The sequence below is a fragment of the Cavia porcellus genome, unplaced genomic scaffold (assembly GCF_034190915.1).
Source record: "Cavia porcellus strain 051 isolate PalLab524CR breed Dunkin Hartley unplaced genomic scaffold, mCavPor4.1 scaffold_7, whole genome shotgun sequence".
NCBI lineage: Eukaryota > Metazoa > Chordata > Mammalia > Rodentia > Caviidae > Cavia > Cavia porcellus.
The window spans coordinates 48,966,100-48,993,499 of NW_026947490.1; the positions used below are offsets into that span (position 1 = coordinate 48,966,100).

The 27,400-nt window shown below is 44.3% G+C and overlaps 2 protein-coding genes and 1 long non-coding RNA gene across 9 annotated transcripts; 2 read left to right on the forward strand and 1 right to left on the reverse strand.

The window, feature by feature from the left end:
• Positions 1-288: 288 nt before the first annotated feature.
• On the forward strand, positions 289-19,856 carry Ufc1 (ubiquitin-fold modifier conjugating enzyme 1). Of its 6 annotated transcripts, XM_013149228.2 has the most exons (8): positions 289-486; positions 3,806-3,874; positions 15,670-15,832; positions 17,729-17,796; positions 18,022-18,085; positions 18,815-18,891; positions 19,123-19,213; positions 19,415-19,856. In XM_013149228.2, the coding sequence occupies exons 3-8, from the start codon at positions 15,710-15,712 to the stop codon at positions 19,493-19,495; spliced, it is 504 nt and encodes a 167-aa protein (XP_013004682.1). In that variant the 5' UTR covers positions 289-486; positions 3,806-3,874; positions 15,670-15,709; the 3' UTR covers positions 19,496-19,856. The 6 variants fall into 6 exon arrangements, with proteins under 6 accessions (XP_013004682.1, XP_005002338.1, XP_005002337.1 ...); XM_005002281.3 differs by lacking the exon at positions 3,806-3,874 and having other exon boundaries at positions 15,637-15,832; XM_005002280.3 differs by lacking the exon at positions 3,806-3,874.
• A 175-nt stretch (positions 19,857-20,031) lies between these two features.
• On the forward strand, positions 20,032-26,780 carry Usp21 (ubiquitin specific peptidase 21). Of its 2 annotated transcripts, XM_003466583.5 has the most exons (13): positions 20,032-20,801; positions 21,611-22,231; positions 22,998-23,060; positions 23,234-23,354; positions 23,566-23,677; positions 23,855-24,010; positions 24,688-24,752; positions 24,972-25,075; positions 25,260-25,346; positions 25,610-25,688; positions 25,902-26,009; positions 26,093-26,207; positions 26,410-26,780. In XM_003466583.5, the coding sequence occupies exons 2-13, from the start codon at positions 21,632-21,634 to the stop codon at positions 26,498-26,500; spliced, it is 1,701 nt and encodes a 566-aa protein (XP_003466631.1). In that variant the 5' UTR covers positions 20,032-20,801; positions 21,611-21,631; the 3' UTR covers positions 26,501-26,780. The 2 variants fall into 2 exon arrangements, with proteins under 2 accessions (XP_003466631.1, XP_063109610.1); XM_063253540.1 differs by lacking the exons at positions 25,610-25,688; positions 25,902-26,009.
• On the reverse strand, positions 26,584-27,386 carry LOC106026967 (uncharacterized). The gene is made up of 2 exons (XR_001200565.2): positions 27,252-27,386; positions 26,584-27,078 (listed from the first exon to the last, which is right to left on the reverse strand). It is a non-coding gene; the product is annotated as an uncharacterized LOC106026967 (long non-coding RNA).
• Between the last annotated feature and the right edge of the window lie 14 nt (positions 27,387-27,400).

Below are 27,400 nucleotides of genomic sequence, written 5' to 3' on the forward strand. Positions count from 1 at the left end.
TGGAGATTGGCAGCCATCTTGCTTTGGGGCAAGCTGGCAACGCAGGTTTGTCCGGAGGAAGTCTTCGGGGCAGTAGGGATAGGACAGTGTAACATTTTTCAGTGTAGAAATATAGGTGGCGCTACAGTTACCTGGTGTGGACTTCGCGACCCATTGAAACTCTGGGATTGGTAGCCATGACGCATAAAGGCGGAATTAGCACCGGGGTTGGACTGTCGTGTGAACGTGGGTGAAGGTTCAAGATCTGGATTTGACCTTTGTTCCTGGTCACCCGGATGTTCGGTAAACCCGACATGGAGCAGGGAGCACTATTGGGATTCTTTCGCGGAATTCAGTCTTTGAGCGCTTGCCTTTTGAGCGTCCACTTCCTGTAGGAAGTGTCGCCAGAGCTGAGTCGTGAAGGATTTGGGAACTCTACTGGGGCGGGGAGCTGGGGCGCAGGTACGCTCCGGAGCTGCTGACAGCCCAGCAAGGCCAAGGAGAGAGGTAATGCACAAGGCATGGAGATGAGGATGAGGGACCAGATTACGCCAGGCCTTGTAAATTAACTTTATCCTAAGGGCAATAAAGAGGCTTTGAAGGGTCTAAGCAGAAGTGTGAACAATTAGATTTGATCACTGCTTGCCGGGGGGCGGGTGTGGTGGCTGGCGCCTTATAATCCCAGCATTTTAGGACACCGAGGTCAGAGGATCCCTGGAGCTTTGGAGGGCAGCCTGGGTTTGGAAGGGGCAGGAGGTGTGGTTCAGTGGTAGAGTGTGTGCTTACCATGTGAAAAACTTTGGGTTAAATCTGTAGCGGGAGGGGAAAAATAATCACTACTTTCAGTGTGGAGGATGGATTGGAGAACCCAAAGTTAGACAGCAGAACACCCGTGAAGCTTTCAAACTGGGAGGAAATAGGAATGTGACTCAGCAAAAGAGCTGCTTTGAGACCCTGGATTAGGTCTCCAGTCCGGCAAAAACTAAATTTTAAAAAAGCGTCGGGAGCATGGGAGACATAGATTGTGATAAACGTTCTAACTTGAGTGATTTTTTTTTTTTTTTTTTGGACAGGGCCTCGCTATGTAGTTAAAGCTGAATTTAAATTCACTATGTCGCCTGCGCTGGCTAGACCTCACAGGGATCCTCCTATCTCAGCCTTCTTAGTGCTGTGGTTACAGACATGCACCATGTCTGGTTGATTTTTGTGTTTGTTTTTGGAGGAGAAAATAAATTTTAGGTCCCTATGTGATATTTGTTAGACAAATATTAGGCAATGTCGGTTGGGAATCTCAAAGGTTTGAGGTGTTTGTGTGTATAAAGGTGGTTGTAAAATGGCCTGGATGAAGGATGCCATACATTCAGAGAATGAGATGAGGAAAGTAGGCTGAAAAAGAAAACACTGAGAAAAGGCAAACAGAAAGGAAAGAAAAACCTGAAAGTATCAAAGAACTGGTCCAGTACTAAATGTAACAGAACGTGCAGGTGAGGATGTGGACTATAATGTGTCCATTGGATTTTGCGACAAAGTCATTTAGTAAATTTAGAGTAAACCATTTCATAAAGTTGTGGGATAGAAACCAGATTGAACTGGAAGGCACAAAGTATAAAAGGTGTTGACTAAAGAGAGGGTTAGCTGCAGAGTTTTGCATGAGGGAGAATTCTAAAATAGTTTTAGGTAACATGTGAGACCACTAGATGGATACGTCCAAGTAGCAGTTGAATGTACTTGCACAGATCTAAAACTTGAGAAAAGTATAGTAAGTTGGAAAAAGCAACTGCAGGAGAATATAGCACAATTATACTTAGGTTTTGTTTTGTGTTTGAGACAGGGTCTCACTCTGCAGCTGAGGTTGGTTTTGAACTCATGGTGATTCTCCTGCGTCAGCCTCCTGAGTGCTGAGATTACAGGCATTTACCACACACCCTGCTCTCATTTACACTTACATTAAAAAATTAACCATGAGGCTGCGGATTAATTCAGTGGTAGAGAATTTGCATAGGGTGTGCAAGGCCTTGGTTTTTTCCGCTCCAGAGTTGGAGAAAATTAACCATGAAAAGTTGGCCTGGCGGGGCTGGGGATTTAACTCAGCGGCATAAGCACCTACCTTGCAAGCAGGCGGTCGTGAGTTCGATCCCCAGTACCAGAAAAAAGAAAAAAAAAAAAAAAAAGAAGAAAAGAAAAGTAGGCCTGGGAGGGATGACACACTTTTTACTTTAAACCCATCTTTACTTACCAGGAACCCCCAAGGTCCCCAACTCCCTGTATGAAGGATATGGTGGAAGGATGAAATAAGAAACAGAGACAAAGTTAGTAATGCATGATGGGGGCTGGGAGTTCAAAGCATCAAGAGGAGTAAAAAGACACTCCAAGCTAGCTAACCACTATTCATTAGGTATATCCAATATCAGAGATTATCAGAAGATGCAGAGGGCAGTGGTGACATTACGCTGATGAGGCTGTTTATGTTGATGGTGGGGAGAGATGTCAGGTTGAGAAGGAGTTTGCTCCTTCGTAAGGTGAAACTACTGGTTTCTCAAGGAATCAGGATGTCTTCATCTGGTGCAGTCTTGCTCTGGGGTGTACAGCATCACGAGACCATCAAGGTACATGGAATTATGTTCCCAAATACCATAGCTGACCTGCATGGCAAGGCATCAGGCCTTGGACAAGCTCTAATCATACTTTAATTATGAAATGATTTTTCAACTACAATTATGTAAAATGGTCCTTGACACATCTCCCTTTCTTTTTATTTGCTTGTAGAAAGTGAGTCATCGTGACCTGTGGCTGCAATGCCTTTAGACATTGTTTGGCTTGAGCTTCTTTGTAGCAGACTAAGATGAGAACAAGCAGACATAATCCAGTTACAGTTAGCACAGCAGTATAAACCAAATGTGAATCTTGAGATAATTAGAGGGATTAAGCTGAGCAAGTACATCAGAATATTTATCCCAGTTTTCAATCTGATCATCAAAAGTAGCAGTTTATTCAGTCCCCAGTACCAAAAAAAAAAAAAAAATAGCAATCTGTTAGGATATAGATAAAACTTCCTTTTGGATGGCATCAAGATCCATAGTTACATTTTTATGCACTGCTATAAATATATATATGTATATATATATATATATATATATATATTTTTTTTTTTTTTTTTTTTTTTTTTTTTTTTTTTTTTCCTAAAGACAGGATCTCACTATGTAATCCAGACTGGCCTTGAGCTCACTTATGCAACCCAGGCTAGCCTATACTCACAGCAGTCCTTCTCTCAGCCTCCTGAGTCTTAAGATTACAGGTGTGCACCACCATGCCTGGCATGCAAGTTATTTCCGATCACTGTGCTCAAAAATTAGGAGTCAAGTGGTATACTGAAAATTTAGATTCTATAGGGCCACATTTCCTTTAGAGGAGCTGTCTGTGAAAAAAGTAGGTGCATTAGAAATGGGCTATAACTGGGTTATTCTAGGTAAAATATCAAGACAGAATTGGAGAGGGGGATCGTTAGGAAAGTGACTGTCAACCTGTCTAGTGAAGTCTGCAAAATCCACCTGCCAGTAGATAGCTTGTTACAATAAGATAGCATTTGAGTCAAATTTATGGGTAGAATCTTTATAGAGGGATTAGTAGTGAAAAACTGAATGGAACAGTTCTTCCTTTTGTTATAATTTTAGTAATTTGTTCAGTATATAATTGTAAAGTTTTCACCAGTTAATTAGGAATATAAAGCCATTCTCTGGGAAATAATCATAGAATTGACTTAACAATCCTATAGGACATTGTGGAATATCGAATACATGCAAGATAAAAGGATATTAATTGTTAACAGGATACACCTAGTGTTGGTGCAGCATTGAATCTACTATCTTTAACTCCTGAGAGGCCTTCCATACTCAAGGTATGTGAAAAGTCAGTCTGGGGTTCACCTTGCAGAGTTTCATAAAGATGTTTTGATTGATAAGTGGCTATGCCTAATTTAGGGCAGACCCAATTAGTATCTCCTAGCAACTTTTGGAAATCATTCAAAGTCAGAAGAGATCTTGTCTTACTTTGGTTTTTAAAGGTCTTACTACCTATTCTGTTAATAAAGTTCCTAAATAATAACAAGGGCTGGAAGTCTGTACCTTATTAGGGGCTATGCAAAGGCCAAAAGCCTTTTCAGCAAGGCAAACAAGTCATATAGCTGAGATTTAGAATAAATTACTAATAAAATATCATCCATGTAATAGATGATACTTGCTTGAGGAAATTGTTTTCTGGCATTTTTGCAGGACTTGTCCTACAAAATGTTGACATAAGGTAGGACTGTTTCTCCTCCCTTGTGGGAAAGATATCCATATCTTTTCATAGGTTCCTTAAAGTTTACACTAGGTGCAGAAAAAACAAACTTGTGATGATCAGAAAGATGTAAGGGAATAAGGGGCTGGGGATTTAGCTCAACGGCATAAGTACCTGCCTTGCAAGCAGGCAGTCATGAGTTCTATCCCCGGTACTGATAAAAATGAAAAAAAAAAAAGAGATGTAAAGGAATTGTCAAAAAGCAATCCTTGAGACCTAGGACAACAAGGGCCACTCCCTAGGCACAGCAGCAGGGGATGGAACCCTGGCTGCAAAGCTTAGCCATAAAGAAGTGTTAACTGCTCTCAAATCTTGCAACACTTTCCATTTGCCATAATTTTTAGGAATAACAGGAATGTTCCAAGTACTAACTAACAGCTCAAAGTGACCCAGTTGAACTTGTTTCTGTATTAACTCATAGATGTAGAAGCTTCTCTCTCTCTCTCTCTCTTTTTTTTTTTTAGGACAGGATCTCAATACACAGTTTAGGCTGGGCTTGGGCTCACTGTGTAGCACAAGCTGGTCTCAAATTTGCAATAGTCCTTTGCCTCAGCCTCTTGAGTGCTGGGATTACAAATATGTGCCACCACTCCTAGCTCAAGCTTCTCCTTTCTGAGGGGCCATTGATCTACTCAAACAGGTGTTCCATTGTAAGGGTAAAGCCATTTTTGGGAGAAGTATCGATGGCCACCACTTTGAAAAAGGTTTTGATACCTAATTCCAGAATGGTCTAATTAATTTTAATATCTGAGGGTTAGGGGTTTCCTTGAATTATTTTTTCTCAGCCCTTACCTTGTATATATTATATCTTATAACTTTTTGAGCAACTGAAGGAGACTGAGTAGTCAATTTCATTTTCTATTCTTATAAGTCCTTTTTTTTTTTTTTTTTTTTTTTTTTGTGCCAGGGATCAAACTCAGGACCTCATGTTTGCCAAGCAGACACTTGTGCCACTGAGTCAACCCCCGGCCCCCCATTTTCTATTCTTTTAATAAATCTCTTTTTAGTTTCTTGCAGCAGAAGCTACATAGGGAAGAAACAAGCCGATTGAGTTTCAGGCCCATGATATGTTAAGGGACACTCATTTCGTAAAACTTGGGTTGACCTGAGTTCTACCAGTGATGTAGAAGCTGACTTAGCAGGCCAGGGGACCATTGATGAAATTATAGAAACACTGACACCTATATCTAATAGCCCTTCATAAGTTCTTCTGTTAATTTTAATGGAATACATGGGTCGCTTCTCCATCAGCTCTTGTGTAAAATAAATTTCTCTTTTTGAAGTTTCTCCCATTTTTTTATCCTAATTGAGGACCCTGTCTAAAATAGATGTCACCAGGGGCTGGAGATTTAGCTCAGCGGCATAAGCACCTGCCTTGCAAGCAGGCAGTTGTGAGTTTGATCCCCGGTACCGATAAAAAGGAAAAAGACCAAAAAAATAGATGTCACCAGATGGAGATGCTGGTAATAATATCAATTGAGCAATATATTCTTTAGGCTTTCCCAAATGTCCATTGTCTTTACAAAGACTTGAAACTCATTTTTATAATTTTTATCAACAATACTTTTAAATTTAAAGAGATTTTTCTCACAATTAATCCAGTAGTATTTTTAGGTGGAGACCCACAAATTCCACTGGGAACAGCAACTAGCTTGTTGCCCCCGATAAGATTTACCTTTTGGGCAGTAGCTCTGTTCCTGTGCTCCCCGAGTTCCTTGAGTGAGAGAAGCAGTATCCCTCTGAGAATCTAAACTTGCTCTTGGGTCTGGACTGCGTAAGTCTGACTGAGGTTTTGACTGGAAATCCGATTAAAAGCTTGATTTTCCATTGGCATCATCCCTAATCTTTGAGGGAACAAGAGTTGAGCCCCCTTTCTGTTCCCCAACCAGCAATGTCTAAACTTTTTTTTTAGGACAGGATCTCATTACATAGTTTAGGCTGTGTAAAGGCAATGATTACCCGTTTTACATTGTGGTCAAAGACCAGGTTCAGCTTCCTTACTTCTCAGACTAGAGTTCGTGGAAGTTCCAGAGGTGTTAGACTTACTACCTTGGCTTGTAGACATGTATCGTTGGCAAAGATACCCCATTTTTACCACAACTAAAACATATAACACTTTTAGCATTATTTTTACCTTGTATTGTAAGAACTAGCATAGCTTGAGCTAACATAGATGCCCTATGAGTTTCTGAACTGATACCGACAAGCCCTAATGTAACTGTTTACATCTTCAGAGGCTCACATGAGCTTGTTCTTCTTCTTCTTTTTTTTTTTTTTTAACTTTTTAAACTTTTTATGGGTATCAGGGATCAAACTCACGACCGCCTGCTTGCAAGGCAGGTGCTTATGCCGCTGAGCTAAATCCCCAACCCCTCTCATGAGCTTGTTTACATTCTTGGTTGGCATTGTCATAAATGAATTGAAGAATAAGTATATCAGTTCCTTGAGCATGAGGAATTTGTCTGTGCACGACTTCTTGTAGTTGGGCGACAAGCTGTGTGTAAGGTTCTCTTGGCCCTTGTAAGATATTAAGAAAGGGCTGGGGATTTAGCCCAGCAGCATAAGCATCTGCCTGGCAAGCATGAGATGTTGAATTCAATCCCGGTACCTCCCCCCAAATTACTAGATATTAAGGAAAAAACTGAACAGGAGCTCTGTCCTCAGGCACTACAGTAAGGCGAGATGTTTTCATTATATGTTTTATTTGTTCAAAAGCCTCATTGGGTCACATCTGCAAACTGCCCTGTTTCCAAAGTTACATTAGCCCTGTCATCCTGTCTGTTTCAGTCAATCTGGTCCACAGCTTGCTCTTGTAATGGAACACTAAAACATAAATACTGACGAGATAGGAGCAGATAAGACATCTCACATCATGAGATTAATAAGTCTCCACAACAGAATCTAAAATCCCCAAAGTAAATGGAGCTCCCCTTGAGCTCCATTATTGGTTATACTCCGTTTGATTCCTTTAACAACTTAAAGTCAAAAAGCTTGATGTTCTGCCAGCAGCTAATTCTTACCAGCTGGGTCAGATCTATAGAAAAACTGGAAAGCAAGGTCCAAGAATTTCTTCCTGCTTGGCTGCTTCTCTTTCTGCAGCCTGATAACTAGACATGTGAAACACCAGGCAGCCCTGACCTAGATAGCCTAAAGACTCTGGCCTGGAATTTCTCCATCTGCTGTTTCTACCATTAGTTCTTCCCCAATTATAGGGGGAACTCCTGGAGATTTCACCATCCCATGTATCGACCCTTCTTCCTGTTGTAATTTTCAGCTCTTTTTTCCATCTGATTTTTCTTCTCTATTGTCATCTTTCACAATTTGCTCTAGCATTGACACTTTATTTTTTTTAATTTTAAAGAGGATAAAACAATCTAACAGAACAAAGCAGATCAGAACAAAACAATGCAAGTGACACAGGATTTCAAAGCAAGACAACAGGAGATTAACAGTGGCTAATGTGTGTCTTGATTTTTTTGAAATAATTGTCCATATCTTCACACGCAATGAATTGAAAAAAACAAGAGTATAAACTGATCAAAACAGGATGAAAGCATTACAGACCTTCAAAACCAGACAATAGGCAAATCAACAATGGCTACCATGTATTTTATTCTCTTCAAAATAGCTGTCCAACACGACATAATCCACCTAGCTGTGCAGGAGCCTAAGTAAATCCCTCCGAACCTGGCAGGCCCCGCCCAGCATCCTCCACGCCGAGGAGTTTTGGAATATTGCTTGGCTCCTGGTTGGGCCCGGCCAAGAGACTCCAAACAGCCCGGGAACCTCTGCATTACAAGCTGCAAGCCGAGCGGCGAGAGCTGAAGGCCTGCACAGCGAACGCCACCTAGCTGTGCTGCCTTTCTACTCTCTGAACCAGTGGCCATGAATGCTGCCATGCCATGCCATCCAGCCTTGGAGCCAGCTGAGTATGGATTGAAATCTCAAAGAACTGTAAGAAATAAACCTTCCCTTGCTTTAAAAAAAAAAAAAAAATAGCTGTCCAGCTGGGAATTTAGCTCAACGGCATAAGCGCCTGCCTTGCAAGCAGGCAGTCGTGAGTTTGATCCCTGGTACTGATAAAAACGAAAAAGAACAAAAAAATAAATAAAAATAGCTGTCCATACCTTCATATATATTGAAATTAAATAATACAAAACAGGCTAAAACCAGCTGAAACAAAGAATAAAAGCAGTATTGTTCTTCACAAGAAGATGATAGGAAGTCAGCAATGGCTACCATAATATAGCATTAGCACTTTAGACTGCATAGTGTTTTAAGGATCCTAAAACAGATCTTACTAATCCGTAAAAGAATGTTTTTGGTGACTCGGTTTCACCCTTGCTATGAGTTCTTTTTAAACTGTCTCTGATTCTATCCCTATCTTCTAAATCTAAAGTTGCCACCTGTGGGAAAAAAGAATTGAATTTAACAATCTCATGCACCATTTTAATTAAGGTGCCAGTACTCAGAGTTCCTGCTAGTTTTAAGTAGCTTACACAAGAATTAGACGTAGGGGCTAGGGATTTAGCTCAGCGGCATAAGCACCTGCCTTGCAAGCAGGCAGTTGTGAGTTCAATCTCCGGTACCAATAAAAATGAAAAAGACAAAAAAAAAGAATTAGATGTAATTTTGCTGCTCCTTAGATTGCTTGTACCCCATTTTCCTAGCTACAGAAACTTTCATTGGCACCAAGTGCTTTACTTTTCATTTTCTATTTGGACTTTCCCAAATTCATCCCACAGTCTTATATCCTCTACTTTCCAGTTGGGTGGATCTTCCCTGTCAGGCTTAATCAGGGGATCCTTGTTTAGGGTGCCAAATGATGGGAGGGATTATCTGAAGACTCTGGGCTGCACAGACTCAGAGGGTGGCCAATGAGCATATGCTGATGAGGACATGGAGCAAATTGGCAGATGATGAAGTTTGTCCTTTTCCCAACGTTAAGTTCTATTTTTTTACTACCGGGTTCTCAAGGAATCAGGAGGTCCTCAGTTGATGTAATCTTGCACTGGGGCATCACAGAACCATTAAGGTCTCAACTGTGACCCGAGGCATGGGAATTCTGTTCCTGCCTACCACAGCTGGCTCACATGGAAAGACACTAGGCCTTTTACAACCTTTAATCACAACTTAATTATCAATAATCCCCCCCCCCAGAATTTATATAGAATGGTCCTCAACAGATTGCCATCAGTTTGAGGCCAGTTTGGGCAATATAGTAAATTCAAATCCAGCCTGAACTATATAGGGAGACTGACTCCAAAAAAAAAAGAGAGAGAAAAAAAAACTAGACATAGTGCAAACCTGTAATCCCAGCACTCAGGAGGCAGAGGCAAAGAAAATTACCATAAATTCAAGGCCAGCCTGGACTACATAGTTCAAGATTTGCCTGAACTGCATAGAAAGACACTGCCCCCCCCCCAAAAAAAGCCCCTTTTTTTCTTTTATACTTACAAAAATCTGTCTCTATAACTTACTCATTGGGCTGGGTATACTGGTGTACACCTGTCATCCCAGCACTCAGGAACTGACACAGGAGAATCACACGGAGTTTGAGGTCAGTCTGGGCTCTATAAGTGAGTTCAAGGCCATCCTGCACTACATAGCAAGACCCTGTCTCAAAAAACAAAAACAAAATTCTTTTACTCATTTGTCCTAGTCTTCCCTCTCAGAGTCAGCAAGCCATGTGCACATGACATTTGTTCAGAAAACTACCATATTCCCACCAAATACTTTGGGGGAGGGGTTCTGGGAATTGAACCTAAGGCCTTGCTACATTAGTCCTAGCCCATGCTGCTGCTCAGCTTTGAGAGGACTGATGTTTTGTTTTGCTTTGCTTTGCTTTGTTTTAAAGAGTATAAGACAGAATGAAACCAATCAAAATAAAGCAGTGTAAAAGATACAGGACTTCAAAACATTACAATATCAACAGCTACCATAATACCTTTTAATGTCTTCAAAATAACTGCAGATAACTTCTGACAGTAGAAATCAAACAGAATAAGCCAGGCGTGGTGGCTCACGCTTGTAATTCCAGCACTCAGGAGGCTGAAGCAGGAGGATTCTTGCAAGTTCGAGACCAGCCTATGCTACAAAGTGAGCTCAAGGCCAGCCTGAACTGCATAGAGACCCTGTCTTAAAGAGACAAAAAAAAAAAAAAAAATCAGAATAGAATAGAAACAATAAAAACAAAATAATGAATGCAATAAAAGACTTCAAAACAAGCCAATAGTAAATCCAAAATTTGCTACCATAATATTTCTTACTATTTTTGAAATAGCTGCTCTTGCTGGGGATATGGCTCAGTGGCACAAGCACCTGCCTGGCAAGTGTGAGATCCTGAGTTCGATCCCTGGAACCAAAAAAAAAAAAAAAATAGGTGTGGTGTGGTGGTGCACTCCTGCAATTCCAGCTCTGGATAGGTTGAGGCAGGGGATCGTTGTAAGTTCAAGACCAACCTGGGCTACAACGTGAGTTCAAGGCCAGACTGAACTACATAGCAAGACCTGTCTCAAAAAAAAAAAAAAATGCTCCTGCCATTGGATTTGACGTTCTCAAAAGAAAATAAAATCCAACCCAGCAAAACAATGGAAAAGATATAGGGCTTCCAAAACAAAATCACAGGAAATCAACAAAGGCTGCAACCCTCAGGAGATCCCTCCTAGATGTCACACTGCCTGCCACTATCCTCTGAACCTACGATCAGACCACTGGCCCTAGACCTGCAGTGTTAGTGAAACATCAAAGCACCACAGCCATCCAGTTACATTTCACCTCCATAGCTATCATCACAGCCTGTGTTTCTCCAGATAAGCTGGTCAGTTATGGCAGTGCAGGGGTAAGAGGGTATTTCTTGTTTGCCAGCACCCATACCAGAAGGAGCTGGGGTCTGGCTGTTCCAGCCTGGCAGCAACCCAACACATAACGCTAGTTCCCAGACTGGGCTTGCTTCCTGATACGGCCTTCCTTCTACCCCTTGTCCACAAATGGCCAGGGTTACTGTTTTCTCATCAAAAATTTGCTCCAAAAAGTTTCTATCCCATTGTAGACCCATTTTCACAAATATTCCCATGATTCTTCTACTTCTCCCTTCCTCTAGTGCTGAGCATCAAACCCAGAGCCTCCTTCATGCATTACCAGCAGACTATACCCCAACACTGGATTGAACTTTATTCTACAAGAACGTAACCCGATAGTCTATTCTAGTTTTTGATTCTCCAGTAACTCTAAGCTATACCAGTTATTCATTTTAATTCATGATCACACTGACTCCCAGTCTCAGGTCTTAATTTCAAACCAGCTGTAAGCCCTCTGGTGTCTCCATTACTGAGCAGAGGCATAGAGGCCACACTGATTTTCTGGATCTTAATAATCTGTTGTCCAATTGTCTCCCCAACCTGTCCCCTTTTCTTCATTCTGAAGCTGTGCACTTATATGACTGGTCAAGTTCCTTAACCTCTCTAATCTTGCCTTCTCATCTATAAAAGAGGAAACTAACATTCACGACATCTATCATTGTTGTAATGGTCATGTTAATAATGTAGAAGTGTTAGCACAGGGCCTAGTGCTTGGTAAATACCATATTTCATCCAAAATAGATCTGGGCCTTATATTCATTTTTGCTCCAAAAGATGCAATCAGGCTTATTTTTAGGGAATGTCTAATTCATGCACAACAATTTATATTTATCCATTTATTCATGCATGAAAATCTTCATTATTCAAATACAGCCACCTTTAGAACATCATCCTAACTCTCCAAAGCCCAAACTCTACCCTTTAAACTCACTTTTTAGCTCAGGCTGACCTCAAACTTACAGTGAGGTCACTTCTGCCTCAGCTGAGTGTTTTAATACAGGTGTGTGCTGCCATGCCAGGCTCTTCACTCACAGTCTTAACTAGGGCTTATTTTGGGGGGTATGGTTTGTATTACCAGCATCCTGAAAAATCACAGTAAGGCTTATTTTTTAGTTCATTTTTTTTTTTTCAGGGAAATGTGGTATTATAAATTTTAGCTGGATGTAGTGGTGTATGTCTGCAATTCCAGCACCAGGGAGGCTCACGCAGGAGGATTACTGCAAGTTTAAGGCCAAACTGGGCTACAAAGTGAGTTTAAGGTCAGCCTGCACTGCATGGTGAGACTCTGTCTCAAAATGACAAAGCAAAAGAAAACCAGTAGTAGTATTACAAGTTTCACTGGGTCAGTAATTCAGCAGGCTCTTTATGCAAGACTCTGCTGCCCCCATGAGGTTGACTTTTTCCAAGTTCCTTGTTATTTTACAGCCATGACCAAAAAAAAAAATTGCAGTCTCTTCAACTCCAGTAGCTGATTAAGAGTTAATCAATTTTTCTTTTGATCTGTTGTTAAGATGCTGAGGGGCTGGGGATTTAGCTCAGCGGCATAAGTGCCTGCCTTGCAAGCAGGTGGTCGTGAGTTCGATCCCTGGTACCGATAAAAATGAAAAAGACAAAAAAAAAAAGATGCTGAGGCAAGGGAATCTTGAGTTCAAAGCCTGCCTGGGCTATATAGGACCTTGTTTCCATAAATGAATAAGTGAATGAATGAATAAACAAATGCTACATACATATACACACAGTAGCAAAAAACATCAGCCCTAGTGGCACAGGCCTGTTAATTACAGCACCCTGGATGGGTGAGGGAGGATTGAAACTTTGAGCCCAGCCTGAACAATTTAGTGAAACTGTTTCAAAAAAATAAAAAGCCAGGCATAGTAACACACACATGTTATCTTAGTACTGGGGAGGCTGAGTCAGGATGGCAGTGAGTTCAAGCCCAGCCTGAACTGCATAGTGAAACCCTGTCTCTAAACAGACAAGCAAACAAAACGAAACCCCCAAAATCTAAAAAACTAGCCAGATCTGTCTTACTCATAGAGTGCTTATCTATCATGCAAAAGCCGAAGGAAAAAAGTTACAAACTGGTTAGATTATACTACAAAGCAAGTTTCAACACATTTCAAAGAATTCAAATTCCATGAAGTACGTTTGTTGCCTGCATGGCAGTGAAACAGGATATCAGTAACAAGGGAACTGAAAAAATCCTATCTTTAGAAATGAAGAACCCAGGGGCTGGGGATTTAGCTCAGTGGCATAAGTGCCTGCGTTGCAAGCAGGTAGTCATGAGTTCGATCCCTGGTACCGATGAAAAGAAAAAAAGACAAAAAAAAAAAAAAGAAATGAAGAACCCATGTGGTGGCACACTTCTGTAATCCTAGATAGCTCTGGGGAGGCTGAGGCAGGAGGATCACCATGAGTTTGAGGCCAGCTTGAACTACATAGTAATACCCTGTCTCCCCCCTGCCCCCACCAAAAAAAAAAAAAAAAAAAAAAGCAAAAGTAAACTAAGGAATAAGCTTGGCATGGTAGCACTTGCCTGTAATACCAGCACTCAGAAACTCAAAAGGTTCAGGCAGGAGGATTGTCACAAGTTTAAGGCCAGCCTGGGCTACAAAGTGAGTTCAAGGCAAGCCTCAACTAAATAAGACCCTGTCTCAAAAGCAAAATTAAAATTTAAAAATAAAAAGAACAAGGATGTAGCTCAGTGCTAGAGCACCTCTGAATTCAGTCTGCCATACTGGGGGCAGGGATGAAATGTGGAGGGTTTTATACAAGATCTACAATATTAGACCCAAAAGAAGTAAAAGAGGGGCTGGGGATTTAGCTCAGCGGCGTAAGCGCCTGCCTTGCAAGCAGGCAGTCATGAGTTCGATCCCCGATACCGATAAAAACGGAAAAAGAAAAAAAAAGTAAAAGAAAGGGAATGTACACAGAATATGCCTGTAAGTAGGCAGCGGAGGTAGCTCAGTTTAGTGGGAGGGCGCTTGCCTAGCATGTGTGAGGTCCTACCTCAGTCTCTACCACTTAAAATAAATATTCAGAAATCTTGAGGCAAGAGTTCCATATGAAGGACTGGGAAAGCAATCTCAAGTGAAGTTTTACAAAACTTTTCCTTAGCTTTATCCAGTATCCAATATTCTCATGAAAGATATGTACAGCATGTCAGTAAAACAAAAACCACACTTAGAAAAAAAGTCTTTAGCCGGGTGTGGTGGCTCACACCTGTAATCCCAGCACTCCAGAGGCTGAGGCAGGAAGATCGTTGCGAGTTTGAGACCAGCCTGGGATACAAAGTGAGCTCAAGGCCAGCCTGAACTTCATAAAGAGACCCTGTCTCAAAAAGACCAAAAAAAAAAATCTTTAAAATATACACAATATCCACATGATTAAAAAAAAAACAGGAAGACTAGAAAGGAACTCCCTCAACCTGATAAAGGGCATCTATGAAAAATTTAAGGCTAACATCATACTCAGTGGAGAAAGACTGATCAGAAACAAGACCAAGGCAGGTGAGTAGTGCACACCTGTAATCCCAATACTCTGGAGGCCGAGACAGGAGGATTGGCAGGAGTTTGAGATCAACCTGGGTTACACAGTGAGTCCACAGTGAGACCTGAACTATGGAGCAAGACCCTGTCTCAAAAAAGAAAATAAACAAAACTATTTTCAACTCTTATTCAACACTGTATTGAAGTTTCAGCCAGGGAAATTAGACATAAGATGCATATCGATTTTGTAGATGGGCCATGAAATGTGATGATTGACAGAACTGGATCCAAAATTACTGCCATAGGCTGGAAGGTAGAAATTTCTACAAAGAAAGCCAGGCTTGGGGGGCATGCCTGAATTAGTATCGTGTATCACTGGTTATAAAACACAATTCCTTCTTGGATGAATTCAATCCAAAGACTGGCTGGTTTAGCCAATTGAATGCCAATATTGGGCTAATCTAAGACAAGCTTTCTTGTAACTTATAACCTTCTTTGGCACTATTAAGAATTCTCTAATTCGGTTGTGTTAAATCTTCAGGACAATTTTGTTTTCTATTTTGTTAGCTATCAGCTCAACACTTTTCCATAACTGCTTTAGCTTCTGTTATCCCAGCTGCATTATATATGTAAGCTAAGGAAGTCTTCTTGAAGCAGAAACAGGTGAACGTGCGTCTCAGGGAGGCAGCGCCTGGAACGGTGCCGAGAAGAGTCAAAAATGTTATCTGACTCCCCAAGTGTGGGAAGATGTCAGAGGGTTTTCTGAGATTGCGTCTCTGAGCATGAACGGAAGTCTCTCTGAGTCCTCTCTGGAGGTTTATTGATACGTGCCATCTTCAAGATAGGATGATGCTCTTCCATTCCGGTTTTCCCAACATACCGACAAGCGGGTGACCAGGTGGCAAATTTGTCTTCGTTGCGGCAAGATAAAGATGATATTCACAGATGTCCTTACCCGACTCATCTTCCCACAGTAAAGATGGCGACACCCTTACCGTACATTACAGGCAACACCACTTCCGTACTTCTCTTGTGCCCTGTTCCAAGATGGCGGATGAGGCTACGCGCCGAGTGGTGTCTGAGATCCCAGTACTGAAGACAAACGCCGGACCCCGAGATCGGGAATTGTGGGTGCAGCGACTGAAGGAGGAATATCAGTCTCTTATCCGGGTCAGTTGGGCACTTGTAGACGACTGCGTCGCAAATGGGTTGCGGGTAAATCAGGTGTCCTCAGAAATAGGCTCCGTGTGGAAGCCCTTTCCGGTTTTAAAATTTAATTTATAAATTCATAGAAATGAAATGACTGTGGATCTGGGAGGCTAAGGATGGGTACTGAGGAAGAAGCAAAAACTCAGGTTGGGAGCACGTTTAAGTGAGGCTAGACCTTGTAGTTTAAAACAGGAGTGACACCTCCCCAGAAGGTGACGTGTCTCTACCGCTCCAGGTATACACTCTAGTGGATGCCGGAGAGGTGGTCAACAGTACGACTTATGGCCCTAAGCCCCAGCACACATTTTGCTCCCTCCTTCACTTTTAGTGAGGGAGAAACGCGCACTAGGTTTGAAAACTCAAAAGAGGTGTTAGTTGTTGAATCGGGGAGTAAAGTTCATGGATAGAAACTGCCAACTTCTCAACTATTCTTGCTATTGGAAGAGAAGCACATTTATCTTCTTTGTAGTGTGGTCTCTGTCCACACTACAGCAGTTCGACCTTAAGTATTGTTAAAAAGATTTTTAAACTGTGCTGCAAGACACTAGGGAGAGGCTATAAAGCTGGATAAAGTGGTGCGGGGGTAGACAAAAAACAGTAGAGAGAGAGAGAAACAAATGGTTGATATACTCTGAGAGTATAAGAAATAACTTACCCAGTTTAAATGGTCAGGAAAGGTTTCCTAAAAGTGGTAATACTTGGGCTGAGACTTAAAAGACAAGCATGTTAGCTTGCTAAAAGAGAGGAGAAGAACGCTCAGGGCACAAGAACATATAAAAATAGAAGCTAGAGATGGCATGAATACAAAGAAGTAGTTCACAGTTGCTAGAGCACCAAATACGAGGCAGGGAGTGGTGAACCAAGCTAAGGAGATGGGTTTGAGTACTTGAGTTTTATTTTTATAGGCTTGAGATGCCTTCAAAGAATTTTATGAGGAGGAGTAACATGATCAGATTGAGAGAAAAATACAGTCAACAGGAGTAAAATTGAAGGTGGGAGGCGAATTAGTTAGTCCTTAATTCAAGTGAAAGACCATAATCTAAACTAGACAGATGTGGTGGGGCAGATTTAAAGGATATTCAGAATGCAAAATCAGTAGGACATCATGAAGAATTTGGTGGGGTGAAGAAGTGGGAAAATCAAGGGTGATTCCCAGGTATTTAGCTTGAGTGACTATGTGAATGCTAACACTGCCACCTAATATTGGGAATGCAGGAAGAGAAATAGATCTGAAGAAATAGTAAATTCAAAATGGAAGTTCTGAGCTTCAAGTATCTATGAAATGATATTTAGTTGGATATTGGAATCTGACAGTCTGAGGAAAGGTCTGGATAAAAGATTAAAATTTGGAGCCAGGTGTGGTGGTACAGGCCTGTAATCCCTGTATGAGGGAGCCTGAGGCAGGAAGATTACTGTGGGTTCAAGGCCACTCTGTGCTGCATAATGAGTTCAAGACCAGCCTGAATTACATTGCAAGACCTTATCTCAAACAAACATAATTTGGGAGTCATCAGCACATGGATGAAAGTAAAAACTTGGATATATGAGGTCATCAAGGGACAGAGTATATATGAGGTATCAAGGGCATAGAGGTGTGAACTGAGGGTATACTTTATCAAAAGTGTGAAAAGATGATAGATGGTAACTCCAAATCATTTGTGACTGCTAAATAGGATGAGACCGGAAACATTCTCTTCTCTGGGCAAGCCCCCAGTTCATCAGTATAACCTTGTCTTTATTTTTTCTTGCATCAGAAAAGTTGGTTATTCATACTGAAGGAGAAAATAATTATACTTTTCTTTTGAGGGGAAAGGTGCTGCCTAACACCCTGTCAAAAGTTTCCTCTTCTACTTTTAGTATGTGGAGAATAACAAGAATGCAGATAATGATTGGTTCCGTCTGGAGTCCAACAAGGAAGGGACCCGGTAAGGGACCCTCTTGGGAGGTATAGGGTGGGACTCTTACTTGGTTTTAGCAGTTTGGCATCCCAAAGCCCACTCTCCAAACTGCCAATATACCATTTTAGGAGTCTTTAGTTCTACACTGCAGAGTTCCCAAGTTTCTATCCCAGGAATCTCCTAGGTAGGTGGTCTAAATCACTGAATGTGAGAGGAATGGACAATTGGACGAAGGCTTGGTCTTCATTACAGGTGGTTTGGGAAATGCTGGTACATCCATGACCTCCTCAAATATGAGTTCGACATCGAATTTGACGTGAGTGTGTTGGAGTGGGAAACATGAAGGTTAGTAGAAGAGAAGAGATTAGGTGATTGTTACAAGCCAACTGATTGGTTGTTTTTTTGCTTTGTCTTTTTGTATCAGGAATTTAACTCAGGACCTTGCACTTGGCCAGGCAGGCACTTATACTGTTGAGCTATATCCCTGGCCCAAGCTAACTGCTTTTGTGTGTGTCACGATGAGCTACCTCCTCGGTCCTTTTTATTTTTTATTTTGAGACAGGGTTTTGCTAAATTGCTCAGTTTGGGTTTTAAGTAGCAATTGTGCCTCAACCTTCCAGAATGCTGGGATTATAGGCATCAGCCAACTGCACCTGATTGACCTAACCTTTCTTAAAAGGACCAAATAAGCTGGGCATGGTGGCACATGCCTTTAATCCCAGCACTTGGGAGGCTGAAGCAGAAGAATAATCACAAATTTGAGGCCAGCCTGGCTACATAATTCAAGACAAACCTGAACTACATAACAAGACCCTGTCTCAGAAAACAAAAGCAAAACAAAACACCAAAAAAAAAAAAAAAACCTTTTAAAATAGGAGGAGGAAGTTGAGGTTTGAAACAAATAATAGTTACTAATTTTCATATCCAGAATCCTGGTATGTTCATACTACTTGAGGATTTTGCTGAACATTTTCAACCAATTATGTTTGATTAGATTAGTTCCTATCTCAATCTCTGTTTCATTAAGTCTTTATAATTCTTCCAGATTCCTATCACATATCCTACTACTGCTCCAGAAATTGCAGTCCCCGAGCTGGATGGAAAGACAGCAAAGATGTACAGGTAACACTACACAGGAGATGAGCCAAAGAAGCCCTAAGAGCAGAACTCAAGAGGCAGATTTTCCCAGAATCTGCTGGCCTAGAGGGGCTCCAGACCTCCCTCCTCCAAGATTGGGCGAAGTACTTACTGACTTTGTTCTCTATTCTGAGTGGTAGTAGTGGTCTGTGATCCCAGAGATTGCGATGCCGCGTGGTAAACATTTTGTGTCAACACCTCTTATCCCTCTTACAGGGGTGGCAAAATATGCCTGACAGATCACTTCAAACCTCTGTGGGCCAGGAATGTGCCCAAGTTTGGACTAGCTCATCTCATGGCCCTGGGGGTAAGTTTAGTATAATTGGTAAATTGGCTGGGCAAGGGGCTGAGCAGTATAAGAAAAGTACATGAGAGTGATCAAGGAATACAGTAATGATGTTGTCCCTTTGGCACCATTCCCTTATAATCTTTTCTGCAGAATTAGAACCAATGGACAAGGGCATTGACTCCATGATAGTAATCTCATGTGATCTCCCTTGCATTACAGCTGGGTCCATGGCTGGCAGTGGAAATTCCTGATCTGATTCAGAAGGGTGTGATCCAGCACAAAGAGAAATGCAAACAATGAAGGCTCAAACCACTGAGAAAGCTTCCAGGGACCTTTGATAGACCATGTTCTCATTTTCTTGTGGATGCTCTTGTTACTTACTGACAGCTTCCTCTTATACCTCCACTTCTGGTTGTTACTAAGTAGCTGCTGTGGGCATCCCTGGGGGGGAAAAGCAGCAACATGCTAATATCAGAGTTTCTAAATTAGGCTGTACAGACAGAGACTTGGGCTTTGGGAAACCAAGAGGCAATTTATATCCTTTCCCCAGATAGACCAATGGAGGCCTTGATTCTGGAGAGATAGGGGGAAACTGAAAATGAGTTCATTGCCCTTTTGATTTGTGGAGATAATCCATCAATAAAAGCTGCTTCCTGTGGTAGCGTGTGGTTTTCATTGATGGCTTTTGTTATGTTTAGTTTAGTTTTTGTTTTTTGAGACAAGTCTCTATGTAGTTCAGGCTGGCCTTGAACTCACTATGTAACCCTGTGCTGGCCTCAGTCTCGCAAGTGATAGGATTACAGGAGTGGGCCCCTACTCTTCACTACATTGGTGGCTTTTAACAGGATGAGCAGGCTAAAAAGTGGAGGCACTAGAGAGGGGGAAACAGAAGATGACCTCCAGAGCTAGGGAACGAAAGATTTGTTCTCCCTGCTGCCAAGATCTGCCTTCAGCAGTGAACCATGTTTTACTCTGTTGCTTGAGCCTGCAAGAAACTTGAGGAATGGTTTACAGGTCCAGCATCCCTGCCTCCTAGGATCTTCTTGTCCGAGCGCAGAGTGCTAGATGCTTCTTCACTGATGTGCAGGTTTGACCCAGGCCTGCAGCTTGCCACAATGCCACTCTGCTTGACGAAAGAATCCGGGCTGCAAGCCTCCTGACCATTTTTCGACTGTCAGGTCTACAATCCCGTGTGCCACAGCATGGGTGACTGCAAGCTAGACTCGCTTTGGTGCAACTTGCTTTGGAGCGACAGTTTAAAGACCACTCTGGCCCAGGCTGGAAACTAGCGGTTCTAAAGTTGGCTTCGTTTCCATGGTGTCTGCCATGGAGCCGTGGGGGCGGGCTCACGCAAGCGCCGAGGAGGCGGGTGGAGGCAGCTGGATGTGGGTGCGCAGGCGCATTGAGAGACGGTGAAGCCGGTGGCCGGTGGCCGGGCGGGACCAACAAAGATGGCGGCGGCCCTTGCGGCGGGAGTGACCTGGGCAACAACTGCGGTTAAAGCTGCAGCCTGGCCCGCAGTGGGGCTGCACGGGCGTAGGAGGGGGTGGCCTTGAACTGGAGCCTGGTCCCGCCTGGCCTCCCCCGCTGCCTCAACGGGGGACAGGTATGAGCCGGGGCATCATGATGGGGTTGGGGGCGGGGAGCCGAGGAAGACAGTTCTGGACCCCAGAAGACGTTCTCCCTAAAAGGCAGAGGCTCGTAGGGACCCAGTGTGGCCTAAGAGAACTGAGCTACAGGGACAGCATGCCAGGACTGCGGGGAATACGCTGCCGGACCCTGTAGCCAATCAGCTGCCTCGGCCTTTCTGCCCTCGAGGGGGGCGGGCCCGGTAAAGCCCTGCCGTGGTGGGATGGGTGCAGAGATTAGTGGTCTAGGAGCTGTGTATCTTCCAGTCTGTTGCCCTCTGAGCCTCAGTCCATGTCGTAGCTTGGAGGTGGGGGAGGGAATGGGTTGCAAATCACCCATTCAATCTGCTTATCTGCAACCTGATGGGTTTGAAAATGGAGTGCTGTCTTTTGGGATGTTATCCTAGTATCCACACTCCTATTTGACCACATGTTCAGGGCACATCTTACTTGACTATCTACGAATGAGGAGGGCTCTTGTTACCAGTTTATAGAATGTAAAGACAGTTGAAAGTGAGATTGAGAAAGGCTTTCCAGTAGAGCTGTATCCTGTAGGGGAGAGGTGGGATATAGAAAGGGTCAAAGTCATGAGCTGCTTAGTCATTTAGTCATTTGTTTACTTGAGTGATACTAAGTGTTTGCTTTGTGCCAGACACTATGGTAGGTTCTGGGGTTACAGTTACTGATATAGACCTGATTCTTTCCCTCAGCGAACAGAGAAGGCAGTATGGAAGTCTAAATTCTCATATTCCTCCAAAACTCAAATATTGACTCTCTCTTCTCTCAGGTCCAGCCTGCGGTGTCTACAATGCCCCAGGCTTCGGAGCACCGCCTAGGCCGGACTCGAGAGCCACCTGTTAATGTCCAGCCCCGAGTAGGATCCAAGTTACCATTTGCCCCCCGAGCTCGCAGCAGGGAGCGCCGCAACCCAGCTCCTGGGCCAAACCCCATGTTACGACCTCTACCTCCCCGGCCAGGTCCCCCCGATGAACGACTCAAGAAACTGGAGCTTGCAAGGGGACGGACCTCAAGCTGTCGTTCAAGAGGCCCCCTTCGGGCAGATCATGGGGTTCCTCTACCTGGCTCACCACCACCAGCTGTGGCTCTGCCTCTCCCATCCCGGACCAACTTAACCCGTTCCAAATCTGTGAGCAGTGGGGACTTGCGTCCAATGGGGATTGCCTTGGGAGGGCACCATGGTGCCGGAGAGCTGGGGGCTGCACTGAGCCGCTTGGCACTCCGGCCTGAGCCACCTACTTTGAGACGAAGCACTTCTCTCCGCCGACTTGGGGGTTTTCCTGGACCCCCCACTCTGCTCAGCATACGGACAGAGCCCCCTACTTCCCATAGTTCCTTCCACGTGATATCTGCCCGGCCCTCCGAGCCTTTCTACTCTGATGATAAGATGGTAAGGACTTGCCAGCACACATGACCTTTGCAGCCTTATGCTGTATATCTCCAGCTTTCTTGCCATCCATTGGCACTTTTGTCTCCCTTTTCCCAAAATTCCTTTTTCAGCCCCTGATTACAACAGTAGACTTTCATCTCCCTTATTTCCAGGGCCTTTTAGACCTTTTCCTGGGTTGTCTGTGACTCCAAAGCATGGTGTGCTATTTCAGTCCGCAGGGAATTAACCCAACTATTTAGAATTCTTTTGAGTCCCCAGGCCTTTTCTTTCCCTTACTGCACCTTGTCTCCTAGGACTCTCTCTAGGCCTAATTAATCTCTGGAGTTGAAGAGGGGCGGGATCAGCACATCTGAGCTAATGTGGTTGCCCATTTCCCGAGCTAAGTGAGCTAGCCTGACTGCAGTTAGAGCCAGCAGGAGAGGGTGCAGGAAAGGACCACGGGGGCAGGAGGGGGCTTTGGGCGCAGCAAGGTGGGAGTGGGGAGCAGCTGGGCAACCATGCCAGTGCTTGGGGAGTTGCCCCAGGAGCTGCAACGCCGCCTAGCTGGGCAGAGGAGTAAGTGGGGAATAGGTGGGGCAGCCATGGCTGAGTCCGTGGTGCACTCAGCTGTGATGGGCTTACTGCTCATGACCAGTGAGGTAGGGAGACCAGAAAGGGAAAGAGGGTAGAGGTTGAGCATGAATGGGCCGTGGGCAGCATGCTGTTGAAAGATTTCAGTGTCAGCTAGGATGTAGGGGGACCTACTGACTGTACTCTGACCTTCCAGGCTCATCATCACACATTGCTTCTGGGCTCTGGTCATGTTGGCCTCCGAAATCTGGGAAATACAGTAAGAGCCATTCTGTCTTTCCTCTCTAAATGGATGTGAAATGATGCTTGGGAGGGTGGAGATGGGGGAGAAACCTGTGGATTTGGGAAAGGTATGGGAAGAGCACTGAAGCTCTCTCTAAGGCTGCTGGGCGTCAGTCTAGAGATAACAGCAGTGTCCCTGCTGCTCCCCAGTGCTTCCTGAATGCTGTGCTACAGTGTTTGAGCAGCACTCGGCCTCTTCGGGACTTCTGTCTTCGAAGGGACTTCCGGCAAGAGGTGCCTGGAGGGGGCCGAGCCCAAGAACTCACTGAAGGTCGGGTAACAACTACTGTTCCCTTTTCCCCGAAGCCTCTTGTAGGTCTGTCTGCCAATGCTTCTGGTCCCCAGCCCTTTAATCTGACAGTTGTACCCACCTTCCCAGTGCCTGATTCCCGAGGGGTTGTTTTTTTACCCTCTGAGCTTCCTCCTGCTTGCTTCCTTGAGACATTAATTTTTGTTCCCCTTCCTCACCCCCATCCTAACAGCTTTTGCAGATGTGATTGGTGCCCTGTGGCACCCTGACTCCTGTGAAGCTGTGAATCCTACTCGATTCCGGGCTGTCTTCCAGAAATATGTTCCCTCCTTCTCTGGATACAGGTGGGAGAGCTGGAGGGTATAAAATTTCTCACTGGCCATATCTGGGGTTAGGCCAAGCTGGGACTTCAGCAGCACTGTTCTGAGCCATGACATGCTCTCAATCTAGGAAGCACGAATCCCTGTCTGAGCAGAGGCTTGAAAGGGGGTCAGCTGCTCATATTCTCTGTCTGGCTGTAGTCAACAGGATGCCCAAGAGTTCCTGAAGCTCCTCATGGAGCGGCTCCATCTTGAAATCAATCGACGAGGCCGCAGAGCTCCACCTATTCTAGCCAATGGTCCAGTTCCCTCTCTGCCCCGCCGAGGAGGGGCTCTGCTAGAAGAACCTGAATTAAGGTAAGGGTCCCCCCCTTCTGTGGGGTAATCAGTGTCTACATTCATCTTTCATGGAACTGAGCTAGTTAAAATGAGAGGAAATCCATTAGCATAAAAAATTGGTTTGAGAACCAGTGTGGAAGTAAAAGGAAGGAAGGAGGAGGAGGAGGGAGGCTGGTACATACAGATGGAGACAGAAGAGAGTGCTAGATATGTTAGCAAATTGAGGGAGGAGGGGATAATTTACAGCACAGTGCATAAAAGGCTTGACGCCAAGTAGAGGAAGATAGCACATTCTTCTCTTGTGTACATCCCTTTCTTTTCCTTTTCCTTTGAATTCTCTCTAAAGTTCCCTGAAACATTACTCCTTTAACTAGAAATTTAGGGAGCATGTTGGGCATGGTGGCGCATTCCTGTAATCTCAGCACTCAGGAGGCAGAGACAGGAGGATCCCAGCAAGTTCTAGGCCAGTGTGGGCTACACAGTCAATTCAAGGCCAGCCTGGACTATGTAGCAAGACCCTGTTTCAAAAATAGAATTAAAAAAAAAAAAAAAAAAGCAAACACACAAAATAAAATTGAAATGTAGGAAAGGAGCTGGTGTGTACAGCACTCTGTGGATCACTTCAAGTGTTGGAGATACCCAGTATTCCTGCTGTCTCATGGGTACCCTCCCCCACTTCCCTTGATCTGTGGTAGTGATGATGACCGAGCCAACCTAATGTGGAAGCGTTACCTGGAGAGAGAAGACAGCAAGATTGTGGGTATGGAATGGGACAAAGCAAGGGGAAAAATCTGGAGGGAGGGGGTTTGAGAGAAAAAAAACTGATGTTGTCAAGGGGTCTTGGGAACCAGACTGGCTGATGATGTGAGATGGTGTCACATTGTTAGGAGCATTAGTAAGGGGTGGGAAGAGAGAAGAGTCCAAGAAAGGGTCTCAGGCACCTAGCAGTGACTTCTGCTGCCCTTTTGCTTCTGTCTAGATCTGTTTGTGGGCCAGTTGAAAAGCTGTCTCAAGTGCCAGGCCTGTGGGTATCGCTCCACGACCTTCGAGGTTTTTTGTGACCTGTCCCTGCCCATCCCCAAGGTGGGATTCCAGAGGATTCCTGGGGTGGATGGAACACACATTCTATGACCCAAACCTACCTACTCCCAGAGAGTGGGTGGGAACCTTGTGGGTCTCTAGAGCAGAATTGAAGCCTGAATTGACTATGAAGAATTGGAGAAGGAAATTCAGAACTTGCTGACCCTTACTTCCTCTTTCCCCCCAGAAAGGATTTGCAGGGGGCAAGGTATCTCTGCGTGATTGTTTCAGCCTTTTCACCAAGGAAGAAGAGCTGGAATCAGAGAATGCCCCAGTATGTAGAGGTTCACAATGAATAATAAGGGTGGGAGGTGGGGATATATACATAAAAGGGGATGCATGTTGCCTTTGAATGTGGAATATATTATTTCTCTGGGTTGTATCAGGTATATCCTATTACTCATAGGGCCAAAGGGTTGTGGTCTAGAGGATACAGAAATAATAGCAAGTATACTAAATTTGAATGTGGACTGCAGTGTCTGAAAAGCCAGCTGAGGTGACAGCACATTAACCTAACACTGTTTGCCATTTGTTCAGGTATGTGATCGATGTCGGCAGAAAACACGAAGTACTAAAAAGTTGACAGTACAGAGATTCCCTCGAATCCTTGTGCTCCATATCCTAATCGTTAAATTCTTATTTATCTTAGGCCATCTCCCATGCATTCTTTTTCCTCAGCCTCCATGTTTGTAGATGTTTGAGAGTTTAGTTTTCCTTTGGAAAAGCCTATCAGCGCACCTTTCCCCAATATGTGTTGGGGGACATCATTTAGAACGGCAATCCCTCTTAGACACTCTCCGCTCATAAATGCTCCTTAACTGGGATTCAGATCTGAATCGATTTTCCACCTCTCGAGGCTCCATCAAAAAAAGTTCAGTAGGTGTAGACTTCCCATTGCAGCGACTGAGCCTAGGGGATTTTGCCAGTGACAAAGCCGGTGGGTATGGCAGGGAGGGTCCTAAAGTACCTCAGGACGAGCCACAGTTCTGTCGCAGAACTTGATCATCTCTAACCCCACAGGAAGCCCCATATACCAGCTGTATGCCCTTTGCAACCACTCGGGCAGTGTTCACTATGGCCACTACACAGCACTGTGCCGGTGCCAGACTGGTTGGCATGTCTACAATGACTCTCGGTGAGAACAGCCTCCTATTCAACTCCTTTCCTATTCCCACTGCAGCCCTAAAACATTCCCTTTCTATGAAACCCCAGGAGGCAAAGTGCTTGCTGAAAGGTGGGTGGTCACTCCTTATCTCTTCCTGAACACTGTGACCTTGTCTTGTGGGGAGGGAATATACAGTAAATGACTACAACTCCTCCATCTCCCTTCTTCCTAGTGTCTCCCCCGTCAGTGAAAATCAGGTGGCATCCAGTGAGGGCTACGTGCTGTTCTACCAACTAATGCAGGAGTCATCCCGGTGCCTGTGACATCCCCTTTAAGCCCTGGCACCTGAAAACCCCTTCTAACACCCTTAAACTCCCAGCCTCCCCATTTACCTCAGAGACGTCTATTTTTGTGTCTTTTTAATCGGGGAGGGGGGAGGGGGTGGTTGTAGCTCCCATTATTTTTTTTAATAAAGATTACACTTCTACCTGGAGGCTCCCTTCTCTCCCAGCCCCGTGTATAGAGCTCACCAGTCCCTTAACCATGTACAGTCCCCAGAACCTCTACAATCTCACTTTTTGTGAATAAATTTAATAAGAAAAAGTGATGCTCTTATTTGTGTTGGCACTTAGGGGTGGAGATAACAAAACAGTTCAGTGCGAGTCACCCTGGGACCCAGTTCCGCCTCTGAACAGCTAGGGGCGCTCTCGGGACCCGGCGGGAAGGGTCAGGAGTGGAGCGGGACGGACGGGTGCGCCAGGCAGTGAAGGGTTTAGTATTGGAAGGCAAATCTTTAGACCGGAGGCCTTGCTGGGAAGCCTGAAAGTAGACCGCAGGCTCTGAAGCGAGAAGTTTTGCCAAACTTGGGGGCTGCCCCTCGAGAGCGACACGTCCGAAACCCCTGTTGACAAACAACAGTTACGTTGCCGGGCGGCCTTAGCTCCCGTAGGCCCCGTCTGTTGCTAACAGCAAGGAGCTGTTTATGGAGCCGCCTCCCCGCGGACTGGCCCCTAGTGTCCCTATCTACCTTTCCTAACACCAATGCTCATGGGGCCCTCCCTCCAGGGTTCTTACCCTAACTGGGCCTGGGAAGCTTGAGCTGGGGAATGCTAACTCCCGGACTCGCCTCTCGCCGTCTTACCCCCGAGGAGGACGGAGACGGTACTCACTACAAGACAGCACCTAACAGGTTAACCTCCGGGCACTCTGATCTGACTTGGAAG

Excerpts from the sequence above, each read along its gene's own strand:
- Ufc1 (XM_013149228.2), top strand. The coding sequence starts at position 15,710 with ATGGCGGATGAGGCTACGCGCCGAGTGGTGTCTGAGATCCCAGTACTG. Across the intron at positions 17,797-18,021 it reads TCCAACAAGGAAGGGACCCG|GTGGTTTGGGAAATGCTGGT; the intron begins GTAAGGGACCCT and ends TCTTCATTACAG. Across the intron at positions 19,214-19,414 it reads CTCATCTCATGGCCCTGGGG|CTGGGTCCATGGCTGGCAGT; the intron begins GTAAGTTTAGTA and ends CTTGCATTACAG.
- Usp21 (XM_003466583.5), top strand. The coding sequence starts at position 21,632 with ATGCCCCAGGCTTCGGAGCACCGCCTAGGCCGGACTCGAGAGCCACCT. Across the intron at positions 25,076-25,259 it reads TGTCCCTGCCCATCCCCAAG|AAAGGATTTGCAGGGGGCAA; the intron begins GTGGGATTCCAG and ends CTTTCCCCCCAG. Across the intron at positions 25,347-25,609 it reads TGGAATCAGAGAATGCCCCA|GTATGTGATCGATGTCGGCA; the intron begins GTATGTAGAGGT and ends CCATTTGTTCAG.